Here is a 13,299-nt window from a genome sequence, read left to right as displayed (position 1 = left end):
GTAAAATGCATAGATTTTAATTATGCATCATGAGATGATGGCTTGTTGATCTTTTAAAATAACTGGCTAGCCTATGTATTATTTAAGAGTGTTGCTCTATGATGCATAGTTTTTGCTTGTGATTGGAAACCATGGCAAATCGGCAAGTATTTTGGCAATTTTTTTATAGACAAATTCAATGTTTTTTAACACACATTTCTGAGCTTTCAATGACGGGTTATATCATCTTGATCACAGATGTCCAGGCTCACTGCACTTTCTGCTGTGTGTCTTGGTAGTCTCTTTTACACAGTTTGGTGATTGCTAAAGCACCCAGTCGTAGACGTGGTCTAGAGAATACATTGCTGTGTCTAAATTCACAAAAAAATTGCATTTTGTGATTTATGCATGATAATTTGTATTTCACTGCTCCATAGGTCACTGTGTTGTAATTTCTTTCTGGTATACCAGAACGAAATGGAAATTTGAAGATATTTTTGCAAAACGAATTAATCTGCAAGAAATTGTTTGTACAAATTAACATATGTACCCAGATGTTTCCAGGTAAAAATAGTAACTTTTTTTGATAAAAGTGGGGGGGGGGTGATGAGGCTGTGGATCACGAAATGCTCCTTTAATAGAATAGATGAAAACTGTCACAAATGTCTGCTACATGCATCCGCAATTTCCATACTTATACATATGTATACAAACCTGTTAATTTGGCACTAAAATAAATTAACTTCCACTTGAAAGCAAATATCAAGGTTACTATCTTATTACCAATTAGCTTGAAAATTTCCCATTATCAGTCTAATGATATTCACAGTGCAGAGCTCTATTAGCTCAAATGATCATCATCATTGTCTGGGTCACAGGCTATTTAGTTGAACACTGTAATCGATATACATCAATCATAAGGATATTCAAGTTATTTGTTCTTGTATATATTTTAAAATTTACTGCCCATGTCAAGTACATCAGTAAGGGCATATTCATTTACATTATACTTGTGCTGCTTTGCCTTCTCCAGAATTAAATGTTTAATCCCGTTGGGTTGAGGATCGGGGTGTATACGCTATACCTGCATTACACGTATGTTAGTTGTACTTGTTGTCCATATCTTCAGAGCCATATTTGGGGCATCCCCCATGCCAGTCCATAAAAAGGTCCACCTTTTACTGTAAAACATTGAAATAAGCACTCTTTTGAAGAAAAAATTCACAGAAGCTCCATGGTTTAGCTTCTCTACAATCCCCAGTAAATTGTGGCATATATCTTCACATGATTGCATACTACACTGAAACCCCAACCTGATTTGAATGAGACTTGGTTGGACTCATGTAACCCTCAATGTGTGCCATCATGACTATTAGGTAATCAACTGGTCAAAAGGTTAATATGATCCATTGCAAATATGTGAATTCTGCCCTTTTTTTAAACATCAAATTTTTGGTACAAAAGTGGACATCAAGGTAATTTTTGTGTTTATTCTCTTGGTCGGGCTGACATCACAAAGGGGAAATAGCCTTGTAAAACCAGTGTGCGCATGTGCAGCGCATGTGCAGTTCCCCTTTCTCGAGCTGGTTGCTATGCGCGCGCTTGTGCGAAGGGGACAATGTTCCCGGATGTCCGACCGAGTGAATGCTTTGTACCTCAATACTTAAAAAGGAAGTTCATTTATATGTGACCGTACACCACGAATGAGCCGTAAATGTCCTCAATTGTATTCTGAGTTACAGTGTAAAATGGGCATGAAGGTCGTATTCATAGGTACCTCAATTTGGTGCTACGTGTACCTCATTTAATGAGATACACGTAGCACCAAATTGAAATACCTAGATGAATATGACCTTCATGCCCATTTTACACTGTAACTCAGAATACAATTTAGGACATTTACGGCTCATTCGTGGTGTACGGTCACATATTCTTAAATGCAAATTGAAACAATTGATTTAAGTCGGTATCAATTTCAATTTGAACAATCGGGATCCATGACAATATTGATTATTATCTTATTTATCAGTACATATTTTGAAAATTAAGTATAAAACCACCTATAGAAAAGGCCACACTACCCTTTAAGATGTAAATAAGTTTGACATTGCCTGATCAATAGTGTGCAAATGAAACAGAGCAGATCCCAGTGCATGCGATGTACCATCTTAAGTGTTTCTAAAACAAACACATCCTTCCATTTGTGCCACCTGTACAGGCCATGGAGCGTAAACTAAAGCAGAAGTCGTCCGGAGGGCTGACATTCCTTGGGGACTACCGAGCCAATAGAATAGACAGGAAGATGGACCATCTATCATGTTTTTCAGGAGGGATGTTCGCCCTGGGTGCAGAGTATGCAACGGAGAAGCAACACTATATTGATTTAGGAGCGGAGTTGACAAAAACTTGTCATCAAGCTTACGAAAACACAGGTGGGTGCATCAGACTTAATGCCATCAATGATATGCAGTGATCAAATAAGTAAGGTACTGCATTAGTGCTATTCAAAGCCAAGACACTCATCAGGGCACAGTTTGACTTAAAGGAATTTAACAGGCTATTTATTCTTTTCATTCAATGGTGAAGATATGTTTACTTGTTACAAATCAGTATGTATAAAAACCTTCAATAATAAGTCGTGAAATTTTAGAAATAAAAAATAACTGCTCATGGGCAGCAGCAGTCTTGGCCAATGTGACCTCATCATAGCCTTGCTTACTATAGATGAGTTGACTTCTGTTGTCAATGACTGGCAGTATGCGCACACATCATCAGAATTTCCATTGTTTTTTGCCTGGCACTATGCGTGCGCATCATATTATGCTCAGGGCTTGTGTTTTAAAACTCCCGCCACATCACAATAAGGCTATTGAACAGTGTAGAGGTTGCACGGGGTTCACTCAAGCATATCGATATACCAGACCCTTGCCTTTGTTGATAAACATTGAGGTCAACACATCTATAAAGTCTTATTCAGATTCCTTTTTACAAATTAAGCGTACTGCTAGCCGTCCAGCGCGTATTATTTGCACAAGGTCCAATGCACACGCTTGACGTCGCGCGTGTATTCGCGATGGTTAAGCTGTCAAATGAAATCTGAATAAGACTTTACCTGGCTGTATCACAGAATACAACGACTGCTCTTAATTCAAACATTTTGCTGGGCAAATCCAATGAAAAAATACCTCACTACAAAAGTGTGTAAGTTATTTTTTTCATTGAATTTACCTATCAAAATGTTAGAATTATTTTATCTACAGTATATCTGGTCAACTGTTCATTCATACAGGTCATAATTTAGGTGAATGCTGTATCATATGTGAATGCATGAAGCATAGCCATGATGGTGTTGCATTTGCTTGACAGTGTTTAAAACTGGCACCTCCCATATTGGTATAAATTTTTACTGAAGCAAGACTTACCAGAAGTTTATATGGTTCATATCAACATATAAACATATGTGTAACAAATATTACAGGAGGACAAAATCATGTTCGTTTGCTTTAATGTCCAGAAATTTTTGCTGTATGTGAATTTGAAACATTGCTGATTGAAATTGATCATGAAACACTGAAGATATGAATGAGAAACCATAAATAATGTCATCTCAGAAGATCAGAAGCTGCAGTTCTCAGGTTTTCCAATGTACATGTAATGTTGGTAGGGAAAGTTATACCACGTATAATTGAAGGGCTTCATAGGTAGGGCTTAATGGAAACTATCCTTGTGGGTAACCAATTGCTGTATAGAAATTGCTACACCTGGTCTACATCTGTTGTATATTTTCCAATAGTGCAATTGTGATATCTTTCATGTAAAAAGACAAGAGAGATTGTCCCATTTTTGGGTTACTCGGAAAAGGGCAGATACATATAAAAACAGGCTAATCTTTTGCCCAATATGAATAAAACTGTGTCCTCATATATTTTATTTATTTATTTTTATTTTATTCATTTGGCAACAAACATCAAAAGTAGAAAATAACATAAAGGAGGCCTCCTGGGCTGCCAGGGAGCACTGAAAAGCACAGGAAAGCACTGTTGCCGAAAAGCGCAGTGCCCCCAACTCAGCAAACCTCAAAATAAGTTTACACATAAGTTATATACAATTTAACACAAGAGACAAGAAAAAAAATGGCTACAGTGATATTCTTTTTATCATCATCTTCTTTTTATCTATTTTACAGCAACCGGTCTAGGACCCGAAGCATTCCGTTTTGAGGGACGATCAGAAGCAATAGCGATGAGACAAAATGAGAAATATTACATCTTAAGACCAGAAACAATAGAATCATATTTTGTAATGTGGAGAAGAACTCACGACCAAAAATATAGAGATTGGGCCTGGCAGGCCGCACAGGTATGTATAAAACCAACATTTTCTAAATTTCTGTCTTATCTTTTTATATTTGTAGGCCACCCAAAGGAAAAGTACTTTTGGGCACTTTCTAAAGGTTAATTGGTTTGCACCAGCAAGCGGGCTAGGGCTAGTTCCGGCCCACTGACCAATTTTTGTTGGCCATTGAACAGCTCTTTAATATACAATAAACATAGCCAAACAAAGTGTAGTTGGCCCTCAAACACTGATCTTTTGAAATAAATTTGGTCGTCCGTTTCCGTGAGCAAGGGTAATTGAGAACCCTGGTTTACACCTTCAGCATAATTGAATTACCATAAAGCTCCCTTGACATAAATCAGCAAAAATCATGACAACAAGCCCAGTATTGGGTCAGTGGTTCTTAAGATAGCTCTCAATATTTTGAGAAAATATTTCAAAATTTTGACTTTTTGAAAGCAATGGATAGCACGCAGACCATTAATGCTATTGTATTTCTATTTCTCATTTCAGGCTATAGAAAAGCACTGTCGAGTCGACGCCGGGTTTTCGGGTATCAGGGATGTGTATGCTTCCAAAGTTAGCCACGACGATGTCCAACAGAGTTTCTTTTAGCGAAACATTAAAATATTTATATTTAATATTTTCCAATGATGACTTTATAGCATTAGATAAATGGGTATTTAATACAGAGGCACATCCACTACCTGTTACATCTTGAATAATATAATTATTGTTATCTTGTTTAAATGCAAAAAGGTTGTATGTGGAAAAAAGCTGCCATGTAAAAAATAATGTTTTGTGAAATATTTCAAAATCTCAGTTTTTGAGCTACCGTTTTTCCTTTCAAACTTGATATTATAGTATCATTTGAAAGTGTACACCGGCTTTGACTATTTTTTTGTTTTTTTAATATGCGGGATAATTTAGTGGTGTTATTTGTATTCACCAATAATGCCATATAGTGGAAGACAAGATGGCAGCCATATCACTTACAACCTTTTTGCATTTAATGTCCACTGTCTTGACTCCTTCTCTTTGGGTTCCCCACAACTTGGGTCATTTCCAAATAGGTAACAGTAGGCTACATAACTTTTCACCGAAATCGGACCACGATCAAGAGAAATGAATCTAATGTAAAAAAAAAAATATTCAATTTCACTTTTTTTACACTGGTTCCCAGACCATTGAAAATGCTACGTTTTGATGCAAACTCCCATCAAAATTACAGGCACTTATCAGTTGCTGAAACGATAAAATACAAACATATTTGAGCACTTTTTTTGCCAATAACTTGAATCAATTAGACATGAGATTTGTTCCCCTTGATTGCGTCACCAATATATAAAAGCATAGGGGTGACTCCATATGGTGCAAACATAAAAGAGGCGTGATGTGCCATACATGTAACACATGCTGGTGTTATGTTATATTCATCTCAGCTGGTGTGTGTCTAGATGCTTGCGGAAGATTAGCCACATTGATGCAGAGTGATCCACTCTGAGAGCAAATAATTCTGCCTAATTTCTAATGATTATTGTGTATTTGGGCAACACATGCTTTTATAGGCACCTCATAGCTACTCGGTGTGCATGACCAGAGTACTTCAGTGTGCCACTGCCTCAGCTTCATGAGTCATTCAATTCAAGAGACTCTCAGTTCCAGTTGGATGTGTGCCAGGTCACGGAGTGTACTTGTAGTATAAAGCGGATACTCCTGCTGCAGTTTGGAGCAAGGACATGGTGGTGTATGGACACCCTGGAGGTAACTCCATATGCATATCTGGCGTGGAGGACCACTCAATGTAGTGTAGTATAACAGGACTGAAGCTTGAATGACAGTTGGCTGTCTACGGACTGACCGCTTGGATGCAGAAATGTGACAACACTCTCATTGGGCTGTTCCATTTAAAATCCCCAGTCCCACTGTGGAAGATTGTGCTCAAGTCTTCCACAGAGGGCGTATGGGGTTCAGATTGAATAAACAATTGGGTAACTACTTCCATTTGAAATACTCACTCCAGTTGTGGAAGATAGAGGTATTAAAGTCATATACAGAGGGAGTATGGGTTTCAAAATACTCAACCCTAGCCATTCTCCCTCTGTGGAAGAGTAAATTGGAGTGCATGTTGCACCACAGGTCTATACAGGCTTATAATATGTATACAAAGTCATGTGTGCTGCTAGTGCTCTAACGAGACGGAATATGCGGGACACCCTACATGCGCAAATACAACAATATAAATAGATACTAGATGCAGGTGTGTGTGAGTGCATAGAGATTCAAGACAGGGACAGTCAACAATGGTTACAAAGGTGCCTATGGTGAGCACTGATTTGTAGTGGTTCTGCTCAAATAATATGTATACAATGTCATGGGTGCTGCTAGTGCTCTAAGGAGATGGAATATGCGGGACACCCTACATGCGCAAATACAACAATATAAATAGATACAGGTGTGTGTGAGTGCATAGACATTCAAGACAGGGACAGTCAACAATGGTCACAAAGGTGTCTATGGTGAGCACTGATTTGTAGTGGTTCTGCTCAACATAACACAAAGAGAATGTATTCTGACTATATTAATTGGGATAATCTACACTATGTTTTTAATCTACATCAAGGTGGATTCATGTGTAACACTGTGCGGTATCCACAGCACATGCATCCACAAAATTCAGTATCGAAGTTACGTAATGTTACTATGTCAACGGGATCACGCGCTAGAGTAATGAACCACGATCGAAATGATCACCACATAAAGTATATGGCACTCGTAGGCATACCAAAGTAGCGTGATCCCGGTGACCAAGAGACATTACGTAACCACTTCGATGCTGAATTGATGCCAAGAAGTCCACATAATGTTTTTAACACACATTGAACTGGATTCTTGTGGACCACAGAGCAGTATCCACAATGCATCCACAAAACTGATGTCAATAATAGATTGAAAGCATTGTATATATATATATATGTGCCCATCCACCACAAACTGGTCGTAAAGTCGGCATTTTCCATTTTGAGATAAATCAAAAACAGTATATGGATTTATATGTAAAATATATTAGGAATTTGACGTTTGGTGAACCATAACTTCACTTCCAGATGTCCGATGAAGCTGGTTGAGGTGTCATTTTATAGCTGAAAGTGAATTCTTTCAAAATCTGCAATAAACAGAAAATGACCTAGAGCCGACTTTACTACCACTTTGTGGTGGATGGTCACATATGGTCCCAGTATTGCATTTTAAGTTTAGGTAATATTATTTCAAATTGACTCCAATTCTAGATTCTTTGAACAATTTTTCTTTCTTTTTGTTTCCCTCTGTAGATAGTGTGTATCAAAAACATTATTTTATTGGTGATAATTTATTGCAATTATCTTTAAACAATTTAGATGTATATTTTAGTAATTTTATGCAACATTTTTTTGTGTGCCATGTCATTTGCTAGTTGATTACTAGATTGACATTGTATTAAAGCACATGCAAGGAGGACCTTGAGATTTTGATTATTAATTTTATAATGGTTATCATTATAAGCACTACACAAGAAGAAGGTCCACACTTGTTTGAGAAGCAGTTAGGAAAACTATTTTGAACATAATTGAGGTTGCAATGTCTTAAGCCATCTTTTTCTTTTCAATTATTAGCAAAAATGTCATAAGTCGATTCAAATTTCCTGTTTTCAAAAACACAAAGCGTGGAGGTCCATTTTTGTATGTTTATGTTCCATGTTTATGTGGGGGGTGCATTGGTCAACAGAAATGTTCAATGTTGCTATAATACTTTTTTATTACTTGGGCTAACTTCTGGTAATGAATGAGCTTCATCAAGTGAAGCACATCGGGCTATTTAAGTTGAAATCCATACACCCCAATATGGAAGGCATGATTTTAATCTTCCATATAGGGAGTGTGAATTTCAAATGGGGTGACCTGAATGGGTGATTCCATTGAAAATCTACACTCCCTGTGTGGGAGATTAAGATCATGTCTTTCATAGGGATTGTGGATTTCAAGTGGAATAGCCCATTTGAAGAATTCAGATGCAAAATGCGTTATACGCCATTGCTCCCTTGTGTTATTTTCTTTATCAATATATTATTATTAATATTGTTATTTTAATTATTAGTGATCATAAAATGATGTAAGCTTTCCGTATCGTAAACTAATTAAAGTATTTTTTCACCCTGTTGTGACAGTGACATCAATATGTTCAGGCAGCTGTTTCGCACGTGTATCTATGCAGCATCTTTAGGTGTGCATGTTTGTTTGCTAGCGCTTCAAAAGAACGCGATTTGAAGCTACACCCACTAAAAAACTCGCTGACATCACTGCCACATCAGGGTGAAAATGGTAAGTGCCCCTTAGCAATCTCATTGCATAACAGTATTAATACAAAACTGCTCAAGATCCGTTGGATATATCGCATATTGCATCTGAACTATGCATTCATTTATATGTGCAGCAAAATCAAGCATGATTGGCAAGACTAGAGAGTCGCTGTCACCACCACAAGAGTCATGATTGGGGGTGGTGACTACTCTTCTAAATTTGCTGCGTATGATTTTGCTGAGTTTGTTCATAATGTTATGGTGCCTTGTGATGATGATATTATATTGAAGATAGGAGGTACATTATATGACGGACAAGAAGTCAAAGCGATTCGGAGAGAAATCGCTGGATGATGGGTAGTGATCGTGTAAACACTACCAACAATTCATTAATGACAAGTGTCACAGCAGAGGAGAAAATTGTCAGCTTCTCTGGTTGCAGTGTTAAATTGCGATCAAGCTGCATAGGGCTATTCCAATCCCTACAGGAAGACATGACCTTAATCTCCCACACAGGGGGAATAGATTTCAAATGGAGTTGCCCATCAAGTAACCCCTGTGAAATTCACACTCCCTGTGTTGAAGATTAAGATCATGCCTTTCATTCATGTCTTTCATTAGGGTGGACAGATTTTAACAGGAATAGCCCATTGCACAACCGCCATCTATATTTAGGAGTGCATCCGGAAATAATCGGTACATGTTGTCGAAAAAGCAACACTAACTACAGTAACAAATTTGTGTTCATCATAAAAATTTTGACACAGTTTCGGGCTATTCCAGTTTAAATCCATACACCCTATGGAAGACATGACCTTAATTATAATGTCTCACCCAGTGAGTGTGAATTTCAAATGGGGTTACCAGAATGGGTGACTCCATTTGAAATCTGCACCCCCTGTGTGGGAGATGTATGGATTTTAAATGGAATAGCTGTTATTCCCACGTAGCTGGCGGTGCTAATGTGCAGGGCAATGGTAGTCCAGATTCTCCTCTATTTCTGTGATCAGGACTAGTATTATAAAGAATTTATGGGTACAATTACCGAATAGGGTGCAACTTACTAGACTTGAGTCCAGTCCTCGTTTACGGAGTTTGGGATTGGGGTTGGGGTAGGGCAGTCTTGTGATAAGACTAGTAGAGTTGCACCCTATTCAGTAATCGCTCCAGATTATGCTGTACAGGTTCAGGAAATTAATTCTAATTTCATCTTGAACATTTATCAGTTATTTTAGGGTTTCTTCCACAGTTGTGTGTCAGTTGCTGCTACACCTCTCTCATCTCATCATCTCCAGAGATATAATTTCCATAAAGTCATGTATATGATCAGATACTGTGAGGAACTCTGCACTCTGGAGAAAAGATTAAAAATGAATACCAGAGAAAGTGCAGCATGAAGATCAGTGCATTGCTGGAAATTTGTTTTGCTTGGAAGTGAAAACTCTAAAACAGGAGTAAATTTTGGACATGTACAAAATAATGATTCTTTTTGTTTTTATATCAAATTGATTTACAGTGTAGCAGATTAATGTTGTTTCCAAAATATTGTGGGGTTTACTACTGTTTGTCCACTCTGAAGTACAAAGTGACAACGCGTGCATATACAGCGCGTAAACAGTGCGCAGTTATGCGTCTCTACTGCATGTATGCGTGCCTCCAAAGTCAGCACAATGTGTGCGTCCGCGTCGCTACTTTGTACTTCAGAGTAGACTGACTGTATATACTTGTACTTTTGGTTAGGTTAATTCATCTTGCGAGATTTTGTTGGCAATCATAATTTTCTTTTTTCATTTTTGTTTTCTCTTGTCTTATAACCCTGAATTTCCCCCCTTGTTGAATGTCATGTTAACACAACATGCATGTACGTAGAGTAATTATGGATCAAATCCATTATGTAAAAGAACTGTTTGATGCTTTTTTATGAACATAAATTTCTGTTGTACTTTAATGTTTCTACATAAACAAATTAATTTAACAGTGCAATTCAAACATAAATTAATAAAAAATGTCCTTTTCAAACATTTTTGTAGAATTTCTTCATAAAAGGCAATGGCACAAATACCCATTTCCGAATCAATCTGCACACTTTTTACACACAAAAAATGCCCCCCCCCCATTTTTAATTAAAGCTTACCTTTGATTGATAAAGCTTGACTTCAGATCTTCATAGGCCTGGTGAATACTTGGTACTAGCATTGGGCTATACCAGATGAAATCCTTACACCCCTGTGGGAGACATTACCTTAATATTCCACACAGGGAGTGTGAATGGGTGACTCCATTTGAAATCTGCTCCCCTGTGTGAGAGAGATTAAGGTCATGTCTTCCATAGGGGTGTGTGAATTTCAAACTGGAATTTTCAATAGAACGAAACCCTGTCCTGGTTGCCTGGTATTTATCATTGTATTGGCTGTCGTAGTGCATGTTAGAATATGATAGTTACTGTGTCAACTGGATCACGCTTTCTTTGTTACGAACCACTGATCGATATGATCACAACATAAAGCCTATGGCATATCAAAATTCGGAACAGGTGTATGAGCCCGGAGCAGTAACCAATGGTTACTAATGTGCACTACGACAGCGAATTACATTACTTGTGATGTATTTGCAGTACTCATAAATTCTTTCTTTCACACTCGTTGCTGATTGCAGCTTGTGTACTGCCTGGTATAGTGTAAACACTGAAGTGGGGTTCTGCTGATTCACTAATTAATCATGTCATGAAATTTGAGCTCCTCATTCCCTGAACAAGCATCATAGCATTGAGTGACCAAGGTGTGACCTAGTTATATTTTACTGCATAATGCTTAACTTCTAATGGTATTATTATTAGTCTTGTCTGAACTTGTGTGCCTCATTCATTTTTGTCTAATATTTGTTTGTATTATTGTACAAAGGCCAACTATATCCGCCAAAAATGTGTAATGGACCTAATTCACATAGATTTGCATTAAATGGTTCGGTCATGTTAGGACATCAATGCATTGCTAATCTTTCTGAAAGTCTTGCTAATGACTGGAGCTAGTTAAATGTACCCTGTTTTTTTAATTATCACAATAGGAAAAGTTTCTTGCCATTTTAATGATTGTTAGGAGCTCAGAGTAAAGCATGTAATGTTTGAACTATCTATGATATGCATTCTATTGGGCTATCCTGGTTGAAGTCCATACACCTATATGGAAGTCATGGACATTACCTTAATTTTCCCCACAGGGAGTGTGAATTTCAAACAGGGTTACCTGAATTGGTGACTTCATTTGAAAAATACACCCCTGTGTGGGAGATTAAGGGCACGTCTTCCATAGGGGGTGTATGGATTTCAACTGGGATAGCCCTTTTTGCTGTCCTACATACACCTGTTGGTTTGCACAAAATGGCTTACCATAATATATTGGGCTATTCCATTAAAAATCCACACTACCCCTATGGAAAATTTAGCTTAAGTCTTCCACAGTGGGAGTATGAGTTTTGAATAGAATAGACAATTGGGTAACTTCCATTTGAAATCCTCACTCCAGTTGTGGGAGATATAGGTAAAGCCATAATACAGAGGGAGTATGGGTTTCAAAATGATTAACACTGACAGTTATATTTGAAATACATACTCCCCCATGGCAGATATTTCCAAAATATCCACAGGGGTAGTATGGATTTCAACTGGAATAACCCATTGCTCTACCAATAGCTTCCACACGTAGTCATGATCATGTCGTCATTTTTTCATCACATGTTGTACTTTCTGTTTTGAGTTTGTTGAAATGTGTTTTGATGACTTGTCTGTATTTTCAAGAGCAATGTTTGCCAAATTTTAAAGAGACTAACACTTGTTTGATGCAACATTTGAGCAACTCTTTTGGTGCTATACCCGTTGTAATTGGCTTTGGTCACTTCCATTGCTTTACTTGGTGTCATGCTTCACTGATAACGACAACTCTGTCCGCATATCCATCGCCAGTTATCAGTGGCCTGGATTAAGGATTGACTTCTTGATCAACTGTTGGTATTAGTGTGCAGTAACTTTGTAAAGTGACACATTTAGGAAAATAAATTGAAACCAAAGTAGATTCTTTATAAACAGTAATTAAGTTGAGAAAAATATGCATTATTAATATTAGTGCAGTCTTTCATGATTGTTTAATTTTTTCTGTTTTTTTTATTTTATTTTTTAAATATTTTTTTGTTATTGGTTCTCTCCTTAGTTGGTCTAGTAGTTCCACTGTTCTAATCTATAGAACATGAATAGATTTGTTGACCATTCCCTGATAGAAATTTGTTGCCATAAAAGTGGACATTTTCATGCGATTTATTTTTTGCACTTTGCCAATTTTGAACTGTTTCCTTGTTTTTAAATGTGCGATTCTATATATACTTACAGTAAGTTAACAAAAGGAATAGTATATTATTCATGCGCTATTATTTTCGCGGGAGCAGCTTGTAATGCAAAAAGCATGGAAATAAGTGTAGCACAAAAAATGTCCATTTTTACAGTGCTGGGTGTACTTTGCCTGTGTACATTGAATAAGGCTGTGTGAATGGGCTATTCCATTTGAAATCCACACTACCCCAGTGGAAGATTTAGCTAAAGTCTTCCACAGAGGGAGTATGAATTTTGACTCAAATAGACAATTGGGTAACTTCCATTTGAA

At 37.3% G+C, this 13,299-nt stretch overlaps 1 protein-coding gene across 1 annotated transcript in view; it reads left to right on the top strand.

Moving 5' to 3' along the window:
* LOC140143973 (mannosyl-oligosaccharide 1,2-alpha-mannosidase IA-like) overlaps positions 1 to 4,946 on the top strand; it is a 94,648-nt gene extending 89,702 nt beyond the window's left edge. The window contains exons 8-10 of the mRNA XM_072165806.1: positions 2,198 to 2,411; positions 4,166 to 4,338; positions 4,828 to 4,946. Of these exons, the coding sequence (XP_072021907.1) occupies positions 2,198 to 2,411; positions 4,166 to 4,338; positions 4,828 to 4,929 (489 nt within the window). The 3' untranslated portion in view covers positions 4,930 to 4,946. The remainder of the gene's footprint in view (positions 1 to 2,197; positions 2,412 to 4,165; positions 4,339 to 4,827) is intronic.
* Positions 4,947 to 13,299: the final 8,353 nt, after the last annotated feature.

This window comes from Amphiura filiformis, unplaced genomic scaffold (genome assembly GCF_039555335.1).
Source record: "Amphiura filiformis unplaced genomic scaffold, Afil_fr2py scaffold_35, whole genome shotgun sequence".
In the NCBI taxonomy this organism is placed as follows: Eukaryota; Metazoa; Echinodermata; class Ophiuroidea; order Amphilepidida; family Amphiuridae; genus Amphiura; species Amphiura filiformis.
The sequence above is the reverse complement of the archived record's forward strand: the minus strand, read 5'-3'. Positions and strand labels throughout refer to the sequence as shown.